General features: G+C 40.1%; 1 protein-coding gene and 1 long non-coding RNA gene across 2 annotated transcripts in view; one reads left to right on the top strand and one right to left on the bottom strand.

The window, feature by feature from the left end:
- The first annotated feature begins 5,186 nt into the window (after positions 1–5,186).
- Positions 5,187–18,643, top strand: LOC125036186. Its single transcript, XR_007115874.1, has 3 exons — positions 5,187–5,242; positions 10,633–10,762; positions 18,571–18,643. It is a non-coding gene; the product is annotated as an uncharacterized LOC125036186 (long non-coding RNA).
- Positions 18,644–19,872: 1,229 nt separating this feature from the next.
- LOC125036184 (serine/arginine repetitive matrix protein 2-like) overlaps positions 19,873–22,500 on the bottom strand; it is a gene marked incomplete in the record, with an annotated part of 206,324 nt that continues 203,696 nt past the window's right edge. Inside the window, 3 exon segments of the mRNA XM_047628626.1 lie at positions 19,873–20,453; positions 21,104–21,268; positions 21,381–22,160. Coding sequence (XP_047484582.1) covers positions 20,018–20,453; positions 21,104–21,268; positions 21,381–22,160 — 1,381 coding nt within the window.

Raw genomic sequence — 22,500 nt, 5'->3', positions numbered from 1 at the left:
CTGGGATGCCACCAATACCTGCTGCTTTACCACTCTTCAGCTTGGAGATCGCCCCCCTGACTTCAGTCAGGGTGGGTGGATCCTCGCTGATGGGTGGGTCTGGCAGAGGAATTTCAACATTACCCGCATCCATGTTAACTGTTGGTGGATCAACCTGATACAACTGCTCAAAATACTCAGCCCAACGCACTCCATCAGGATCTAAAATTATCTGGCCACTTGCTGAGCGGACTGCAGTCGTCTGTGAGGAGGGCTTAGAGTTCAGCTTTCTCAGGGCTTGGAGTTCAGCTTTCTCAGGGCTTGGTAGGCAGGACGAAGGTCATTTACTAAGAAATGGCTTTCGACCTACTCTGCAAGATTAATGATAAACTGTTCCCTGAAAATCGAGCTGCACGACAAGCATATGTGGCTTCCAGTGTCTCCTGCGAGATGGAATTCTGTCTTTTTGGGCGTTCACCAATAGATCCCTGAGCCGCATCAAGCGTTTGAAGGTATCCCACATAAGTACAGGGTCTGTCTGGCCCTCGAGTGCTGTGAGACGACCAGAGATAGCCTCAGCAAACCCTCGGGCACACTCGTCACTTCCTCAATCTGTCCAAATGAAACACCCTAGGGTGTTCATTTGGGTGACGGGGGGGTTCTAAAGTGGACCCGGAGAGTAGCAACAACTAATCTATGATCAGTTCCACAGAACTCGGCGCTTCGATACACCCTGCAGTTCTGAAGGATCCTCCACCGAGTCCTAACGAGGATGTGGTCGATCTCCTTGGCCACACAACCCATATCGCTGTATCACGTCCAATGATGCGGGTTAGAAAACTGATACCAGGAGCCAGAAATCCTCAATTTCTGGGACCTAGCAAAGTCACGGAAAAGGAGGCTATTCTCGTTGCTAGCATCAGCTCCTGAGCCATGAAGACCGACAGACGTCTCGTAGCTAGCTCAGTCGCAGCTGGATACCGCATTGAAGTCACCCAGAACAATACGAATTTCTCGTCGAGGACAACTGTCTGCCACAGATGCAAGTTAGGCGTAAAATATCTTTTACACTTCAAATTTATATACATCCGTAGGAGCGTATACAGCAATAAGAGACATGAAGCCAAGTAAAAGCTTCAGTTTCAATACCATAGTACGCTCATCGACTGGAGTGACCTCTACTACCGAGGGTTGAAGTCTGCTGGAGATGGCAATGGCTACTCCCTGGAGATGGTGGCCATCGCTGCGGCCCGACTAGTAATAAGTGTAGCCACCCACACTAATCGTGCCGCTGCCAGGTCTTCTCACCCCGAGAGAGCAGCCACCTCAACTTAGCTGCTTCAATTCCCTCGACAGTAGTAGTATCGTCCTGTCACAGGGAACAGACGTTCCAAGCCCCCACCCTGACAGCCCGCCTGAGGTCTAACCTCAGGTAGTCACTCTGGGTGGGCACCACCTCTGCCACCCCTACCGACGCAACCCCATATAGAGGAGGTTGGCTGGCTGCAGGTCCCATAATCTGCCTGCAGGGCTCCCTGGGGTTTTCCCCCACAAGCATCACGCTAGGTTGGCGGCTGCTGGGACCCAGATGGGTTGACGAGTAACCCCCCTCTCCCCACCCGAGTCCCAGCGGTCGCCAACCCAGAGGGACCCACAGCCCGCCGTTCTTGCTGGGTGGGAGGTACTTTAGCCCTCCTCTCGGCTCCAGCAACTATATGATTTCTCAGGGAGGCAGACTGGCAAGGCCTGCCTCCCCACAGCCGCCCATTAACCCCAGGGGGCACGGGGGCAGGAGTTGGTACGAAGCCAGGGTGTACCCACACGCTGGTGGGCCATGACTCCGTACCTTTAAGGCCTCCTGCTGCTCCAAGAGCTTCAACAGTTCAGTCCAGGACCGCAAGGTACCTATTTCTATGGGAGGCCACGAGGAGGTACTGCAGAAGTCTTGATGATGGAGAGGCTATGAGCTGGCAGGGGAGTCATGTATAGCTGCTCCCTTTTTGCGCCAGGCTAGCCAGCGGTGGCAGCTGTAAGCGAGAAGGCATGCAAAGCACTTAACACTAACTAGGCTACCACACCATCGCTTCACATCACCCCGAGCATAAAGCACCCACTGTGTGTGTATGTGTGTGTGTATATATGTATATATATGTATATATATGTATATATATGTATATATATATGTATACATACATACATACATACATACATACATACATACATACATACATACATAGACACACACACACACACACACACACACACACACACACACACACACACACACACACACACACACACACACACACACACACACACATATATATATATGTATATATATATATATATATATATAGAGAGAGAGAGAGAGAGAGAGAGAGAGAGAGAGAGAGAGACTGCGGTTGTATAAGAGCTGGGTATTGTTATCCTTTGATATTATTTGGGTCATTACATTCATTATTATAGCTCTAAATATCTAAAACAAATTATCATTATTGTGGGAGCAAGCTGCTCTAGAGCCCAGGGGGATGTCTTGCGCAATTTGAAAGTATATAATTGTTCCCCCCAGGAGAGTGGTAGCGGGCAAAGAAGGGATTCTAGCAATACGTGGGTATGGTACCGTTTCAGAGGGCTTTCTCCGTATAATAAAAAAAAAAAAAATTGATATAAAAAAAAAATTAAATTTAAGCATAAACAACCAATCAAAAATTATTCTTTAAAAATCAGACCAATAAAATCACTTGATTACAATAAAATACATTTGATTTATACTAGCGACTAAAATGGGTCTTAATATGAAAATACCGATCACCCTCACATGACTGATTGTCATTACATAAATTAAGTTCGTCCAGCTCCTAAATGATAAAAACAAGACAACCGTCAGGACACACGTAACTCTTGTCTCCCTGAAGTATCGGGCGGCTCCGTTGTTCGCTGAAGCCGCCTGCAATCCAGTCATCTCAAATAGGGTTGAGAAAAACACAATATTACTTAGGCCAAGAATGGACACCGACTGTTTATTTCACGGGTATTAGGGTTACACACATGCCGTGACGTCACAGTCGTACATCTTTACAGTTACAAAAAGACGTAAAAATAATATTTCATAAAATAACAGTAAAAATACCTGCACTCATTAAAAAAAAAAAAAAAAAAAAAAAAAAGTAAATTATATGGACCTACGAATAATATAACGAATGGAAAGTAAAACTAAATAAAACCAAAGAAAACTAGACCCAAACGGGTGTAGAAAAAGAACCTAAAAGAAACCTAAAACTCCCCAAAACCGTGAATAAAGATAAAAACAAAACAAACGTGAAAGTATATCAAAGAAGCGGGGGAAACGGTACACTGAAAAGTGGTTTCTCAGAGCGGGAAAGCGAACGGGTTGCGGGATGCGCGCCGTTCCGGGGATGCGGGAGGCTGCGGTGTCGAGAGAGAGAGAGAGAGAGAGAGAGAGAGAGAGAGAGAGAGAGAGAGAGAGAGAGAGAGAGAGAGAGAGAGAGAGAGAGAGAGAGAGAGAGAGGGAGAGAGAGAGAGAGAGAGAGAGAGAGAGAGAGAGAAAGAGAAAGAGAAAGAGAAAGAGAAAGAGAAAGAGAAAGAGAAAGAGAAAGAGAAAGAGAAAGAGAAAGAGAAAGAGAAAGAGAAAGAAAGAGAAAGAGAAAGATAAAAAAAAATGTCCCTGATTAGTTCTCGCCATTAATATTATTATACACCATGAATATTATTATATTGGAACAACGTCACATCTAGTTATCGAATAAAAACAAGACTACCGCTCCTTCACAAATATAAAGCGCGTAATTTTCAATCATCTAAGATCACGGATGCTTTAATATTGGAAAAAGCGGGTGCGTCTTTCATGCCTTTTTGAGTACTTAAATTTATGCTATTCAGGAATAATAATTTGCTAAGGAAGTCATTTTTGCTTTATGTTGTATTATTTTTTTAGATTGAGAGAATAGAGAGAATGATGATGGTGATAATAACCGCAATTATTTTAGTAATAACATGATGACAGTGCATGATTAATGCTTATGCAAATGATGGTAAAAACAACAGCAGCATTAATAAAATTAACAATGAAGTTCCCAGCAAGGATATATTTAATTACTAAAATCGTCCCAAAGGTGATATAAAATGACTGACATATATTAGTAGTGATGACAATAGTAATAAATCATGGAGGCAAAGATATATAATACTACTATTGCTAATGATCATCATAAAAGGCATGTTGGCAATGCGAATTTGGGTTAAGAAATCAGTTTTTCACCTTCCAAATATAAGATAATATTGATAATGATGATAGCAATAATACCAACAACAATCATAAGGATAATAATAATGGTTATGAGGAAAATAATGATAATAGTAATAATAATGATGATAATTATCAAAATAACAATAATAATAATGATGACAATTATAATTATTATCATTATTATCATCACCATCATCATTATCATTATCATTATCATTATCATTATCATTATCATTATCATTATCATTATTATTATTATTATTATTACTATTATTATTATTATTATTATTATTATTATTATTATAGTACTAATGCTATCATATACCCAGCTGTTATCTACTAGCAAGAAGTGAAACAAATCTGATTTCCTCTGTCTATTTGGCTCATACCAAATCTACTTCATACCCTTATACACACACACACACACAACCACACACACACACACACACACACACACACACACACACACACACACACACACACACACACACACACACACACACACACACACACACCACACACACACACACACACACACAACCACACACACACACACACACACACACACACACACACACACACACACACACACACACACACACACACACACACACATATATGTTCTCTCTCACTCTATTACTCTCTTACTCCCTCTCTCTGAGAGTTGAGAAAATCCTGGGATAGATAAAAATGAAAAACAAACTACAATTATGAGTTATAATTGATCACTCAAAATCTATTTCTCCCCCTTCCTCTCCCCTCCCTCCCTCCCTCCCCCTCTCTCTCTCTCTCTCTCTCTCTCTCTCTCTCTCTCTCTCTCTCTCTCTCTCTCTCTCTCTCTCTCTCTCTCTCTCTCTCTCTCTCTCTCTCTCTCTCTCTCTCTCTCTCTCTCTCTCTCTCTCTCTCTCTCTCTCTCTCTCTCTCTCTCTCTCGACGGTGGCGCCCCTACTATGAACAGAACGTTTGGATGGACTCCCATATTTTGGTCTATTGCAGGTGATTCAGCGAACCTATAAACTTTTAGTGTTGCATATAAGTGTTTTAAAACTCTGAAGCTCAGAGTTCTGTAGTTAAAAGAATTTAGAAGTGAAAGTGAGTGAGGATGCGGGTAGATCGAGTTCGACAACAAACGGACAAATAGGGAATCGCTCCCTCTGACGTCACAGTAAACAACCTCAGTCGTGATTTGCGGCGTTAACAATAAACTCTGAGTCAAGAATGGACCGCTATACAAGCCTATTAAAAGATGACTCATCACAGAGTGATTAAGGAGAAAAATGCAACGATTTTGGTATCGATGGGTTCCTCTCACCTTCAAATACACATAGATGTAGGAATTATGCCGCGGAACCCCCCACCCCCACAGTCTTGGCAGGGAAGGGACATGAAAGGTACCAGGGAAATTGTTTGCGGGGTAAACTAATATTAATACCATAACTTAGTGGAGGTACCTTCACTATACTGCTGAATGCTGCCGCCCCCATTAAAATGTGATTAAATGATTAAATTGTGCGGCACGTCAAGTCGTGCAGCAGTTTAGAATAATATGAAAGGGGTAAAGAGTGATGGGGTAGAGGGGATGATGCAGATGAAGCAAGAGGAGAATGGGATGTGCTGGAAGGGGTTATAGGAGAGGGTGTAGGAGGAGGATGGATGTCGGCTGTCAATTTGAGTGTAGAGGGAATGTTAGCAGAGAGCTTGGAAGATGGATGAGGTATCGGTATGTTATTTTGGGTCGTGATTAGATAGTTTTGAGAGAGTTTATGAAATATAGTTGGGTGGGAAGGACACGAGAAAATAATGTTTTCTCATGAGGAGGAGAAGAGGGGACAGACGTTTGAGGCGCAGAGGAAGAAGTAGATGGAGGAAAGGAAAAATGGGGCAGAACATTTACATAGACCGATGCGATGGGTAGAGCGAGGGGAAGGAGGGGTAGGCACCGGGGAAGTAGAGACTGCAGTGCCTGGTTTTAGAATGGCAAAATAATTTGACTAAGAGAGGGAGGGAGCAGAAGTAAAAACGAAAGGTGTAGGAGGAAAACATACTTGGAGGGATGTAGAAATATTTTGGTGAGAAAGGGAAGGGACAGAGCGAAGAAAAGCACTGGAGTAGAAAAAGAAAACCCTCTTCGGTGTGCTTCCTGCTTGACCTTGCGTAAAGTGAGGCCAATGGTTAATGGTTAATGGTTAAAAGCAAAATAAATGTGATAGACATCTAGGGTCATGTAGCACTATAGTTAATGTTAGTGAAGGATGGTTGGGTTAGTGATTAGTTGTTAAAGCTGGGTTAAGGAATTGGTGAGTGAAGGGGTTAGGGTCGGATGAGGTAATGTAAAGGTGTTAGATCAAGTAAAGGATATATATGCGTTTGAGGAAGGTTAATGGTTAATGGTTAAAAGCAAAATAAATGTGCTAGACATCTAAGGTCATGTAGCACTATAGTTAATGTTAGTGAAGGGTGGTTGGGTTAGTGATTAGTTGTTAAAGCTGGGTTAAGGAATTGGTGAGTGAATGGGTTAGGGTCAGATGAGGTAATGTAAAGGGGTTAGATCAAGTGAAGGATATATATGCGTTTGAGGAAGGAAAACAGGTTGTCAAAGCAGAAAGTGTGAGATTCTGTAAGGATGTCTGATAAGTTGGGATGTCTATGTAGGGAGGACGTGGGTATGACAATAGAATATGTGGAACTGAAAGAGGAACATTCGGAAACCGCGAATGTTCCAATGAAGGATAGTTATACTTTCGTTGATTTACTGGCAAAAATTGCAGTGCGTGTTGGAGAATTTGAAGGGGAAGGTGCTAGAGGGTGAGACAAAGAATGAGGTTGGGGAGGTGGGGGTGTTGTATCAGGAGGGGTGTCGGGAGGTCGAGGGTCTGGGGAAGAGGGTACTTGTGACATGAGGGATTCACGTGTGTATCCAGGAGGGAGTGGGAGGGATAGAGGGGATGGTGGGAGGGTTAATATAGGTGGGGCTGGAGTCGGGGGGAATGGGTTTTGTTGGGATGGGGTAGGAGGATTGGGTGTAGGGAGAATATGAGTAGGAGGAGGATGGATATCGGCAGTCACTTTGAGTGTGGAGGGAGCGGGAGTTGTAGAATTTGAAGGTGGATGAGTATTAGTTAGGGACTCGATTCTGTAGTTCTGGATATCTTCAAGAGTTTCTCTAGTGGAGTTGGTTGGGGAGTTTTGTGGGATAAAGGTTTTCTTGTTAGGGGGGGAAGAGAAGTCTGGTGTCTGAAGAATAGGGGCAAAGGTGGACGTGATTGTGGGGTAGGGGAAGAGGGGGTGGAACGTTTATTCTGTCTGCTGCGGGTAGTGCGAGGAGGGAGAGGGGAAGGTGGTGGGGCTGTAGTAGAGATTGGAGTGTCTGGATTTAGGATGGCAAAAGAATTTGACTGGGTAGAGATTGGAGTGTCTGGATTTAGGATGGCAAAATAATTTGACTGGGGAAGGTAGGAGGTAGAAGAGGGGAAGTTAGATGGAGGGGGGTTAGGTTTAGGAGAGGGTGTACGAGCTAGGGGGGTAGGGGGAGTGGCAGAGTGAGCGACATTACTAGAGTAGGGGGTAAGAGAAAAACCTCGTCGACGAGCCTCCTGTCTGGCTTCACGTAGAGTGAGTCCAAGTCTGAATCTGAGAGTTGCTACCTCAGACTCAAATTTGTAGGTGGGGCAGCCTCTATAAAATACATTATGGGGGCCGCCACAGTTTGCACATGTGAGTGATTGTGCAGAGCAGTTTGATCGAGTATGGCCAGGTTGGGCACATAGCGGGCATCTGGCTGTGGAATGACAGTGTTTGGGTGGGTGTCCTACACGCCAACAATTTTGGCACTGACGAGGAGGAGGTTGATATGGTCGGACAGGTAGGGATTCCCCACCTATGTAAACATTAAAGGGAAGGTCATGTCTACGGAAAGTAATTTTGGCAATGTTGATGGATTTCTTACGATTTCCTCTGGGAGGAATGGAGTAGCATTGCACATATGTTGCATCATAGTCTGTGAGACAGGCAAGTAAGTCCTCTCCACAATCTGACCATTCTTTGTCATAGATGGGCAATCTGTTGGGGAGATAGAGACAGTTCCGGTGCAAGTATTGAGGGTTGGATGAGGTTCTGTAGGGATGGGATTACCACATAGATCAGTTAGTTTTGTTAATGCTATAGCTTGGTTTTCAGTTGTTACTGTGACGAGACGGGAGTAGTCGGGTCGGCTACGGAAAGAGACTTTGCCTACTTGTTTTTGGAGGCATTGCTGGAAGAGGAGGGTGGTTTTAGAGTAGGGAGCTGTGGGAGGGATCACGAAAAATCGGTCCCATTTGGCTGGGCTAAATAGAGTATTTAGGATTCTTGTAGAGGTGGAGGTAGTAGAAGTGCGGGGACGTGTGGAGGAGGGAGTAGTGTTGAGGGTGGTAGTGTTATGGGGAGGTGGGCAATAAGGTTGTAAGGTAGTAATAAGGGGAGATGGGGTGGTTGATGAAGAAGGTTGTGGGAGTAAAGGTGTTGAAGTTGAGCATGTAGGGAGAGTAGAAATGTCTCCTGGGGGTTGGTTGTTGATTAGGGTTGATACTGTACTAGTATGCATTAATGATGGGGTAGTTGTTGCAGTGTTCGGAGCCGTGGTCAAAGGAGAGCTGGGATTGGGGCTATTTGATAAAGGGGCAAGCCTCATTGCCCCTTAGAGTGGGGTTACGTCTTCATTATTGGCCATGATAAGCTTGGAGTATGTTGGGGAAAAAATAGTCCACCCCTCAGGGTCCCCAGGGGAATACCGTGCCCATGGTTCCCTCAGGCCTTTCAGGACTGACATAAAGTCAGCCTTTCAACCTTTCAGCACGGCTCTCACACCTTAGGAGGTGGATAGTAGAAGGGATTGGTGAAGAAACTGAAACGAAAAGTACGAGTGGGAAAAAAAAAACATGCAAAATTATTTGAGTCGAGGGCTGAGTCCCAAGGTTGAGGAGTTCCCCATCATTGGGTCTCAGTCTTCGTCTCCTAAGCCCCCACCCCCCCCCACGACAACAACGGGCAAAGGATTGGGGGGGAAAGTGAGGCCAAGTTTGAATCTAAGGACTGTTACCTCCGACTCAAACTTGTAGGTAGGGCAGCCCCTGTAAGATACATTATAGGAGCCCCTACAATTGGCACACGTGTGTGAGTACGCAGAGCAATTTGCACGACCGTGACCAGGTTGGGCATACAGAGGGCAACGGGCTGTGGAGCGGCAGTACCTAGCAAGGTGGCCAAAATGCCAACATTTCTGACATTGACGGGAGAGGGGTCGATATGGTCGGACAGGGCAGGACACCCCACAAATATAAACTTCACACACACACACACACACACACACACACACACACACACACACACACACACACACACACACACACACACACACACACACACACACACACACATATTATATATATATATATATATATATATACACAATATGTATATGTATATGTGTGTGTGTGCTCTGTCTCTGTCTCTGTCTCTGTTTCGCTCTCTCAAGCCAGCTATGATTAATGGTTACAAAGCAAAATATGTTTATGCTAGGCATCAGAGATCATATAGCACTATAAAAAGCTGTAATAGTGAAAAGGGTGAAGAGGGTGTTAGTTGATGATTATATGTGCTACGTCAGAAGTCGTTTAGCAGTTCAGGAATGTAGGGATTTACAAGTGCGATTTGATCGAAGTTGCCAAAAATAGATGTGTGGGATTTTGCAAAGATGTCCGTAAGGTGAGGTAGGGATTAGCAACGTAGAATGGGGTATAAGGGCAATTAGATCACAGATTCCATGAAAATGTCAGGAAGAAGAGATCAACCTAGCTAACTGTTTATCACTGACTTTGTTTGTACGACCTTAGATACCTGCCACAATCACCCATTTTTTTTTTTTTTTCCCCATTAGATATTCGAAGTATATTTGTACATTTAAATTTCTGTAGGGCATTTTGCTCACTTTATTGCTATTGTTGTCATCGTTATTATAAATTATTGTTATCGTTATTGTTATTACCCTATTCATTATTTCTATAACCATTGTTATTTTGTGATCAGTATCATGTGAATATATTGTATCATTTAAATTTCCTTTTCTATGGTTTGCTGTTTCGATATAATTAACGTTCTTCAGTCAAACTCGGAAAGTAGACAAATAATTTTTGATGAACTTTTTTCGTCCCTTCGTCTTCTTGAATATTTACTGTTGTGGGAGCTCTAATTTTAATAAGAAGAAAATAAATAGCTAATCATGTCTCAGGAACTATTTGAATGAGAATAATTCCAATTTCACAGATTAAAAGGTGGGGTAGACCAGAATACCATAAATCACGACCTAGTGTTTTTATTTTTTATTTTTTTATTTATTTATTTTTTTTCAGCTTTCTCTGGCTTATTATCGTCTGGTGTTGCCTCCTTCGAAAGTCATTAACCAAGGAGACTGCGCTCTGAGTCCCGCTTTAAATTTGAATGTGTTACAAAACGTCAAAAGTCGTACGGCACTTTAGAAAGGTATGTTATTGAAAATGGTACGGAGGATGAGTAAACAGGGTAAGGCAGAGATTAGAAGGAAGAGAATGGATGTCGGCAGTCACTTTGAGTGTAGACGGAATGGGAGCAGAAAGATTGGAGAGTGGATAGGGATGAACATGTTATTTTGGGTCACGATTGAAGTTTGAATGTCCTCAAGAATTTCTGAAAGGGACTTGTTTGGAGAGGTCTGAGAAACGAAGGTTTTCTTAAGAGGGGGAGAAGAGGTGTAGGTTAATGGTTAATGGTTAAAAGCAAAATAAATGTGCTAGACATCTAAGGTCATGTAGCACTATAGTAAATGGTAGTGAAGGGTGGTTGAGTTAGTGATTAGTTGTCAAAGTTGGGCAAAGGAATTGACGAGTAAATGGGTTAAGGTTGGGTAAGGTAATGTATAGGGGTTAGATCAAGTGAAGGATGTATATGCATTTGAGGAATGAAAACAGGTTGTCAAAGCAGAAAGTGTGAGAAGTTGTGGGAGGGATCACGAAAATCGGTCCCATTTGGCTGGGCTAAATAGATTTAAGAATTTTGTAGAGATGGGGGTAGTAGAAAGACGGGGGCATGTGGAAGAGGGGGCATGTGGAAGAGGGAGTAGTGTTGAGGGAGGTAGTGTTATGGGGAGGTGGACAATAAGGTTGTAAGGTAGTATAAGGGAGGATGGGGTAGTTGATGAAGAAGGTTGTGGGGGTATAGTTGTTGAAGTTGAGCATGTTGGGAGTAGAAATGTCTCCTGGGGTGTTGATTAGGGTGGATACTGTACTAGTCGGCATTGAGGAGGGGGTATTAGTTGTAGTGTTCAGAGCCGTGGTCAAAGGAGAGCCTGGGGTCAGGGAATCGGGCGAGTTTGAATTGGTGGAGCTATTTGATGAAGAGGCAATTGCCTCTAATAATGGTATGGTTAATAGTTAATGGTTATTCATTGTTGGCCATGATAAGCCTGGAGTATGTTGGGGAGAGAAACGGTCCACCCCTCAGGGTCGCTTGAGGGGTAAGGGCTAGACAACTAAAGCAGGGGAATACCGTGCCCATGGCTCCCTCAGGCCGTTCAGGACTGGCACAAAGTCAGCTTTTCATCCTTACAGCACGGCTCTCACACCTTAGGAAGTGGATAGTAGAAGGGGTTGGTGAAGGGACAGAAAGGAAAAAGTAGGAGGGGGAAAAAAAGACCATGCAAAATTTGTTGAGTCGAGGGCTGAGTCCCAAGGTTGGGGAGTTCCCCAGCATTGGTTCCCAGTCTCCGCCTCCTAAGCCCCCCCACGACAACAACGGGCAAGGGATTTGGGGGGGGGGGATGCGGTTGAAGATGGGTTGGAATGCTTCGATCTGTGGTTCTTAACCTGGGGGGTACCACCTTGGAGGGCTTCAGTATTTTCCAAAAGGAGTGCAAACCCTTGGAAAGAACGCAGTAATTTCTCTAATTATCTTTTTTATTCTCTTAACGAGAGCATGATCACATAATGGAAAGCTTAATTATAATGCCATTAATTCATACTCATTAAAAAGACTAATAATACTTACTGATAATTTTATTTAGAATCTGGGAGGGAAATTTATTTACAGATGCAAGGGAAGTACAAATTCCTAAAGGAGGGCGTGGTAGTTAAAAGGTTAAGAACCACTGGTTTATATTGTCCGATGCGATCGGTAGAGCGAGGAGGAGGAAGGGTCGAGTCTGGATTTAGAATGACAAGATATTTTTGGTAGGAGAAGGAGGGGGTAGAAAGAGAAACTGGGGGGAGTATATAGAAACACCATAGGGAGAAGGGGGTGGGACAGAGCGAAGGACAGCACTGGAGTAGAGAGCAAGAGAAAACCCTCTTCGGCGTGCTTCCTGCCTGGCCTTGCGTGAAGTGAGGCCAAGTTTGATTTTGAGAATTGCTAGCTTAGGCTCAAACTTCTAGGTAGGACATCCCCTATAAAATACATTACGGAAGCCACCACAACTTGCACACATGCGTGATTGCGCAGAGCAGTTTGAACGACTATGACCAGGTAGGGAACATAGAGGGCAGTTGTGGAGCGGCAGTGCAAGTTTGCAAGGTATCTAAAACGCCAACATTTCTGGCACTGACAGGGTCAAACTGGGCAGGACTCTCCACCAATATAAATTTCATGGGAGAGGTCAGGTCTACTACGTAAGGTAAATGTTGGTAATATTGGTGTAGAACTTTCGGTGGCCTCTGGGGGTATAGTGTAATACTTTCCTGATACTGCATCCTAGTCAACGAGCCAGGCAAAAAGGTTTTCAGGGCAATCAGCCCTGTATTAAAGAGTGAGTGAGGCTGGGCAGAGATAGGTTTGCCAGTGAGTTAACTGGGATAAAGCATTAATGATCGGTTTGTTGATCGGTGCCTATTTGTTTTTGGAGACTGTTGGAAGTGGAGTAAGGAGCTGTAGTGGGAATCACTACAAATCGATACCATTTCTGGGCAAAGACGAGTACTTAAAACATTTGTAGAGGGGGAAGCAATTGAAGGACGAGGACGGGAGGAAGAGGGAGTGGTGTTGAGTGAGGTAGTTTAGTGGGGAGGCGGACAATAAGGGTAAATAGCAATATGGGAGGAGTTGAAAATGGAGAAGACTGTGGAGGATGAGGGGATGAAGTAGAGGATGTTGGATGTTGCAGGGGGGGGTGGGGGTACTAGTTTGTCGGAGTCGTGATCAAAGTAGAGCTAGGGGTTGGGGAATCGAAAAATGAAGTCACTAGGGTTAGTTGATAACGGGACAAGCTGCAATGCCTGAATAAAGGTATAAAATCATTATTGGCTATGGTAAGCCTGGGATACTTGGGAAAAAGAAACAGTTCCCCTCCACAGGGTCACATGAAGGGTAAGAGCTAGATAACAAAATCGGAATACCGTAACCATGGTTCCCTGAGGCCGTTCTGGACGGACCCAAAGCCAGCCTTTTATCCTTTCAACACGGCTCACATCTTAGAAAGTGGACATGAGAAGGGGTTGAAGAATAAAAGGAGAATGAATGGATAGCAGAAATGACTGCCAAATAAGTTGATTAGAGCACTGAGACGCATGGTAGGGGAGTTCCTCAACATGGGGCCTCAGTACGGCAACAACGGTATGCACATATGCTGGAACCATATTTATATGTGTGAGGATACAGTGGATAATTTGGGTTTTGCGTTTGTGTGTACTTTTGGTCTGCTTTGAATCTCGAGTTCTTTCTAGAATATACATTTAACCATCTGTATATCTGTGTCGACCATTATCATATCAAAATGTTTATTATTTTACTTAATTAATTTGCAACCTCTTCTCAGTAAAAGCATTGTCATTGTATTTGTGAATATTCTTGGTGGGTTTGCCCTTGCACTCTCAGATTCGTGTCACGTTGTTTTTATCTTCAATTTACCCTTTAGTCTCAAAGCATTACATGTGAAGATTATGAGTATTATGATGCTGCTGCTGTGCCCAATGTAATTATTGTTAGACTTGCTGATGTTATGGATTATATTGAATTTGTCAAAAGGTCTGTACGAAAAAAAATATTTTTCATGAAAATCCGCTTCTAGTAATAAGACTCATTATATACTTCAGAATTTAACTTTGTAAAATAACAACTTACTTTGGAAACTAGAACAGGATGCAAGTTCTGATGAATAATACTGTTTAAGATTTCAGTTGCATTACTTTTAAAATAAAACTATACCAAGGGATTGAAACCTTTTTAAATTATCTTTGTATCATAAATTTGTGTATTGGTTTCAGATATTATTAGGTATATAGTATATACACACACCAATTTTATTTTGGTCCAACATATTTCATTTATCATAGATGACTCTTGTCATAACCATTCTTTTTTCTAAACTTTACTGCCTGAAACCTATACATGATGGATTCATATGCAGCTTGCTGAACGAAATGTATTACATAGTACATGTTATTTATGAGAATATCAATGTAGAAGTAATAGTATCAATATTTTCTTATAGAAAAAAAATAATAACTTCTGGAGTCATTCAGACATTTAATTGGAATTTTGAAGTAAGGAAGGCTTAAATGAAAACCACTTTTTAAACTGTTCAGTGTAATTGTCTATTTGCTATTGAAATCACACAGTTCTACATGAGGGGTACACCATACTTGCCAAACATGCCCAATGAGCTGACCTTTGGAGGAGAGCTCAAGAGTTGCATATGACACCACAAACATTCCAAATGTGGCAGGGAGGAGACAAAGGTGCCTGCAGAGAGACCTAAGGCCCAGGTCCCTCAGGGGAATAGAATGCTTAGAAAAAAAAATCACCCAAGAGCTTCTTTTTTAATGATGGTAAAAAGTTGATTGTTTTGGAATTATTGCACCTATAGACGAAAGAGATTACAAGGCTAAATTGCCTTTTGGTTACTGAGACAACTATGCCTCAATAGAAGATATTTAAATTATTTGCAAATCAGACTAGAGTATTGACGACCAATTGTGCAAAGTGCATACAAAGAAAAAAAATCAAAGGTGACTAGAATATTATCAATGGTTCTTTTTTGTATGGTTTTTGGTGAATATAAATGCAAAGCAAAGTAATCAAGAATCAAGGAACACAACAATGAAGAGAAATCAACTTGAATGACTAGCTAATACTTTGCTGCATTAGAAAAGAGCAATAGTAAAAATATTTGTAAGTATTTCTAAGTAGCATATCAATACAAAATGATTTGTTGCAGATAATTGTGTTAATAATGCTAGGCCTCTAAACCTTTTCATAATCAATAAAATGTACAGATGTATTGAAACATTAAAATTTAAAATATAAACATGTTTGGCAGAATTGCTCTTCTCATTATAATTTAACTGATGCTACCTTGTAAAAATAATTTAAAAACTTGCACTGTCTGAGAAAATCTCTAGATTTTTGTACACATTCTATGTAAATTTTAATGATGCTGGAGATGATACCAGTAAAAAGTTGAAGGAAAAAGACACTTTGTAAGGTCATGAATTTTAAAACTGCTCTTGTTCATTACAAATATTCACTAACATAAAACAATTATTGTCCTGTAGAACCACTAAAAATGGTAGGCTTTAGTTATAATTGCACTATTACTGCACTTGCACAAAAAATTCTCATGTTTGTACAATTAAGCAAAAGCCATTAATTAAAATAATTTAAGTAAACATGCCATTTGTTTAAATACTGTGTCTGTAAAAGAACACTGGGAAGTTACAAGCACTTTTTTTTTAGTTGATACCTACAGCAAGCCATGTGTCCTTGATTATGAACTTCAATTAACAGAGTGAATATTTTTGGTTTATTTTTTTACAGCCTTTTGCTTTTACATAAAAGAATTCTTAGTGATTTGATGCAGCCCCAGGAGATGTAATGAAGTCATACAAGGCTTTGAATAATGTATAATAGAGCAACACAGAACAAGTGAATGGGTTGGGAGGACTTAGGCTTTTTGAAGTGTGCAGGTACATCCAAAACTTAGAAGGTGAACAGCAGTAAAAGCACTTACTCCTTATAAAACTTGGAAAGGCTTATTCACATTTGGTACTGCAATAAAAACAAATATAATGTTCTCTATAGATAATCATAATAAATAGATTGCAACAGACAATTCACAGTCACTGTTGTTTTAAGTAGATGACTAGACAGTTAAATTACATTGTGACCACAAAATATACATATAATACATATCAAATTGTTAATTGACCAGAAAATGGAAAATATAGTTTTTGTACACAATCTAAACATCATTTACAGGAAAATGTCCAACTGTAGAATTTAATTTTGATAATAACGAGGTAAAATACAAAATTAAAATCACATTTGTTTGCATTAATCAGATGAGTGCGCACTGGTTCCATTAACTATCCATTGGACATGTTCCCAAAATATACAAAAGTAACAAAAGTTCTTAACTCATTTATTGTAAACAGCTATTGTGGTATGCATACTGTTTGGAATAATCATGTTTAAGTACATAGGAGTTAAACAGAGTACTAAATTAATTAAATACACCTTAGACTAGATAATAAATAAGAGGATAGCAACAGAAGTTACAAAGGAAACATTAATAAATAAGTGAAGTAAATCACAAGCAGGTAAATAATTAAGTACAAATATGCTTTGGTTTTAGTTCCTATCAGAAGTATTAGGGCCACTGCAATAAGACATGAGTTCTAACATCACATGGCAGAATCTCATAAATAATTTATCATACATAATCTATTAAATCTCAATACTTAATGCTATACAAATATTGCACCAAGTTATTTGCTGAGTATTCTTGGATAAGTATTTGTAGTTGAACAGGATTCTGTACTAGTTACCACTTATTCAACAAAAGCATTATCAATAAACAACAAATATTTAGCTTGTCATATTTTCAAAAATGCTTCTTTTTTTTTGTATTCATAAAAATGAATTACATATTTCAATAATAATTTGCCCAAAAAACTTTTTCAACAGCACAAATTGCATTGAGCAATATTCCATGACTAGTTTGCATTTTCAATACATGACTAGTTTGTCTTGCACTACACTAGACTTCCTATTATGACTAGAACAAATATATCAACAATTATCTATTCAATTGCCTTTCAATATCATAACATACAGTAAATTATAAAGTTCTGTGTAAATGAATACTGCAAGGTTCACTTTTAATTCAGTACTGAACATCAGCAGTGTGACCAGTTACATATTGTAGGAAAATGCTGACTACCAGGTACGAAGATACACTAACCAGTCACAATAACTGTATGAAGTGTTCTTCTATTATTCAAAGCCATGGGTGAAAAATACTGAAGGCATCTGACATCAATTTAAAACATTGTTATAAACGTTGTTTGTATCATGATAACTTTCTTTTTTATTTTATTCTTTTTACTTTTCCCTTGACTGGTTTACAAACATCAGAGTCCATATGCAGAGAACTTAAAAAACAGTGTTACTATGCATGATGCACACTAGAAAAAAAAAAAATGTTATCACCCAAACTTTGAGGACTTCTATCCATATCATGCTTGGAATGTAATAACTTTTTGGCAATTAATATATTGAAAGATTAAAAAATATTGATGCATTTCTAAAAGGAGACCTCAACTGCATGAGTATTCTATCTATCAAGCACTTCAGTTTTCACATCCTCAAATGAATGTTGAGAACAAGCTTTTGTTTAAGAAGACGAATCTACCAACTGTGGAAACTTACCCATACAAAGAATTTGTATAGAAATAAGGTGGTGAGGACAAAGTGTTACTAACCAGAGCAATTTCTCATCAATGAGAAGCAAGTTACCACACTGACAAAAGCAAAGGCTCCCAATTTTTATAGTTTTCTCTCCTATTGTAGGTACAGTACAGCAGATTTTACAAAACCCTAATAATTTTGCACTTTCTGTCAAGTTACCAAATCAATGTGATATTTTGATTCCTCTTACTTCTTGTAAAATAAAGTATTCAGGAGTTAACAGACTTTGCCATAATGCTTTGTATATCAAGTTTTATATACATTTATCGTATATGAGGATATATAATTGATATAATTGTGAAAGCATTGTAATATACCCTCCTATACACTTTTTACAAGTTTATAAAACAGTTATCAATATTCTCAATAACTTCTGACAAATTTCTAACCTCCAAATAAGAGCTAACAAAAATAACACATGCATCTTATACCGAGAATTAATATTGCATTGATATGGGAATGTTGTAAGCTCTCAACCTAGCTGTGTCGCGGCTGAACTTGGACTTCTTCTTCTTCCCTTCTTCTTTTCAGTTGAAAAGTGTGTGACAGGAGCTTTGTTTCTTTATTACCTACTATAGGAGGGAGAACGTGTACGGCTCCAGGATCTGCTCCGAGTGCGGCTACGGCTGCGAGACCACCAAGATGATTCGGAAGAAGATGGGGAAGGGGGGGGAGTTGGCCGATGGTAGGGCACTGGTCGCTTCCTTGCGCTGTTTTGTTTGTTAGTAAGGTTAGTTGTGTTAGTGATGTTAGTGGTTTTCTTAACAATCATTCTTTTTGTAAATACTCTGAGGTGCAAAACTGTATATTTTCTTCCTTTACTTTAATACTGTTAAAAACATTAGTAGCAGTTGAAGTTAAAAAGAAAAATAGAAAAACAACTGCAAAGTAAAAGCCATTCTTTCCAAGCCAATGTTAGTTAATGAAATCCAGGTTATGATGCTTAAGAATGAATTAGACTACACAGATAAAATATATATGGTGATGCAGGGCCAGACAAGACTAAAAGAAATTACTCTGGAATACGCTATTAATTTTCTTGTTACAATAGGCCAGCTGAAAAGCAGCAAGTCGAAGACAAGTACACTTAAACTTAATATGATATTAAAAACAGAGAGAAATATTACTTACCTCATATTCAGTGAATAATACATGTCACCATCAATCAATCAATACTGTTAAATAAAAATTATATAAAATAATAATTTTGCATCTCAAGCAAACATGCAAAAATAGGTCAACATAAAACAAAAGGTCATAAACATAAGTGTGCTAATAAGGTGCAATTTATGCAGTTTGTGTGCTACAAAATAATATTTATGCATATGCAGGAAAAACAGAAAATACTACATCAACGACAAAGTCTAAAACAAAAATTAAAAACAAATTTCTAAAAAAAAGAAAGAAAAAAAGATGTACAATGATAAAAGAACAGAAAGAACAAAAAATTATTTACTCAAAAAATGCTAAATCCAATTTCTGAATTCTTAAGGAGATATAGGAAATTATTGGCAATTAAACCCCTTTTCTTGTGAATAAAAGAGCACAACTGAACAGTCTTTTAAGAAATTCCACCGAACAACATATTCAATTGTTTTAAACCAGTTCGTATCTTCATTAACTCTACTTATTTCTAAAAATGGTTTTATGTATTTTTTTTACCAAGTGGTTAAAACTTCTTTTCATTAGAGGACCACAAACAACTGTCATTTTCTGAAGCACTCATGGAGACTACTGTTTAATAATCAATTTCCTGAGGGAAGAAAAAATAATCAAAATATATCACTGACACAAGAAAGGCAAAATGTGGAGGCTTTACTTTCTTAATGAGCATTAGTAATGTGAGAGAAGTTAATTAATGTACTAATAAGTAAAATATTCAATTTCCTAAAGTCAATAATGCTATAATTTAAAAGAAGGGAAAATAAAAAATAATATTTTGAAACATAATGTATCAAATATAAAATAAAAATAATACACTGATACTAAAGTGGTAACTTGCAATCCTACAAAATATGAATTAAATTAGATAAGACAATACAATACGGAATGGATGCATATACAAAGACATGTGCAGTACTGTATCGGGCACATTTTCTTTTTTAAGGATGAACAAAGGGAGAGACCAACATATAATTTTCTGGCATTAGGTACAGGCATCTTTGTTCCATGTATTACTAACCTTGTTATCCTTCTCTTGTCAAGAAAGGAAGGCGATCCTCTCCTCCTTGGGATGGAGAGTGACCTTGAACGGGACCTGGTCCTCGTTCTGGATCTTGAACGCGAGGCCGATCTACTGTAGTGGCCATAGGATCGTGACCGAGACCGGGACCTACTTCTTCTTGATCTGGACCTCGAACGAGACCTTGACCTTGTATACGAGCGAGATCTTGAGTGTGATCTCAGGGAACGGGATCTTGAACGGGAGTGTGATCTAGACCGGGAATGTGGAGAACGAGACCTACAAGGGATTGGATACTTAACTTTTTTTTGTGCATTATATATAGATAATCATACATATTTGTTTACCAATGAATATGAATATCCAAACATTACAACTCACTTTGCACTTATGGCAAACAAATGACAAAAATAGGGGGGGGGGGATGTTTTTCTACCCCCCCAGGTTAAATGAGTTTAACAGCATTGATGTAGGCCCCATACCTCAAAGTTTTATACCTTCAGTGTTGTTTCTGTTCCTCCATTTTTACACCAATTAAAAAAATAACTTACAGCCTAGACTGGTTTGACTGAATCTATGTGGTTTTGTATACATTACCCTCTGTTTACTCAAAGGGTAATCCCCCCCCCCCTCCAAGCAAATGGATATCACTATGATTTCTTACTGTATAATTAAAGTTGGACCAAGTCCTTATATGTAGAGCTATTTGTAGGCATTTGGAAATTTATTTTTCCTTTTTAGAAGGATAATGGGTGAACAAAGGAAGGGTCACTGCTCATGTTTTCTGGGTTAGAATTGATATATATGGTATCCCCAACTTTTATTATAAATCCCAAGGCAATAACCCAATATATTATTTTTCCTTTATTGGTTTGATACCCTCCTTAAGCACAAATATCATTAAGCCATCTAAGAAGCTTCCTCCTTACCTTGGGGATCTCGAGCGAGAAGTAGGTGACCGTGAGCGTGGTGATGGTGAACGGGACCTTGATGAAGACGGAGAACGTGAGCTGCGAGTGCTACGTGAAGATGATCTCCCTCTGCTGGAGCTTCTGGAGTACCTGCTGTGGGTTGGTGAAGCTGCTGTCACCCCACTGGAAGTATTGCGATACACTTTGAAATATTTGTAACAATCACATTAAGATTTGTACATCAGCACATTATCCAATACTGGGAAGATGATAGGGAGAAATTTTATTTATCTACCTTGTGTGAGGTGCTGGTGATTTGCTTGCAGAGGGTCTTCCTGTGTGCCGCCCATTTTGTGGAAGTCTTGGTAACTCCTGAGGTCCAATGGCCCGGACACTGACCAGTTCACCTGGTCTTCTCAGGACATCATTGGTTTCTAAGACTTTAGACACTGTCTGATTCTGATTCCATTTTGGGCTACTTTTATCTCCTAATCCCACTTTACTTGGACTACCTACTTTTGGCAAAGGTATTGATCCACAGGAAGGGCTAACATTCAATCTCTTTGGCGACATGCTCACAGAACGGGACCCTGACCTCACCTTTTGTGGGTCGGTGCCTATCACATATCTCTGCGGTTCACGCTGTATAGGGGAATAGCTCAAGTCACGGCTGTTTGATCTCTCATTGCAATAGACCTCTGGCTTAGTGCCTTTCTCTGAGACCTCATGCTCTTGACTTGCATTAAGAACTTGCAAAGTTGCTGGCCCTTTTGGTGAGGCTTGCTTCTGATCTCCACTTGTGGTCCTACTTCTACTTCTACTTTTTCTTTTAGTCCTAGCTTGACCCTGATCACCCTCAGACAAGCCTGAGGTGCTACATACACTCTCCTTCTTTTTATCCCATTCCTTCTCTTTCTGGCCTTCTCTCCCCCTTGCTCCATCTCTAGGACTGTCTCTGGATGTCTGTTGGTTGGAAGGTTGGACATCTTGGTGTCGCGCAGAACGATGGTCTGGAGACGAGTCAACGTCTGAGCTGTGCTGCTTCTTGGAGCGAGATCGCTGAGCCTCTGGTGAGCTGAACAAGCATAGAAAATACCATCTCACATTACAGGACTTGACAGCATCTGTCTGCACTTTTGACATATAAAATACTTTTTTCAATAACTAGAAAGCAAGTAAATTCAAATGTGTGTATCTAAAGGTGTAAATAAAAAGGAAAAAAAGAGAGTACATCAAATCTTTATTCACTAATCCGTACAAAATCTAGAGAAATATTACAAATAAAAAAAAAAAGAAAGAAAGAAAAAAAAAAAAAATAGAAAGAAAAATATGTATTTCCTTTCTAAAACTAATGATACAAAGAAAAAATAAAACCTATCTAAAGACTAAACTTAATTGGGTTCATAGTAAACCAC

This window comes from Penaeus chinensis, chromosome 20 (assembly GCF_019202785.1).
Source record: "Penaeus chinensis breed Huanghai No. 1 chromosome 20, ASM1920278v2, whole genome shotgun sequence".
Taxonomy (NCBI): domain Eukaryota; kingdom Metazoa; phylum Arthropoda; class Malacostraca; order Decapoda; family Penaeidae; genus Penaeus; species Penaeus chinensis.
This window is presented reverse-complemented; position numbering and strand designations above follow the sequence as displayed.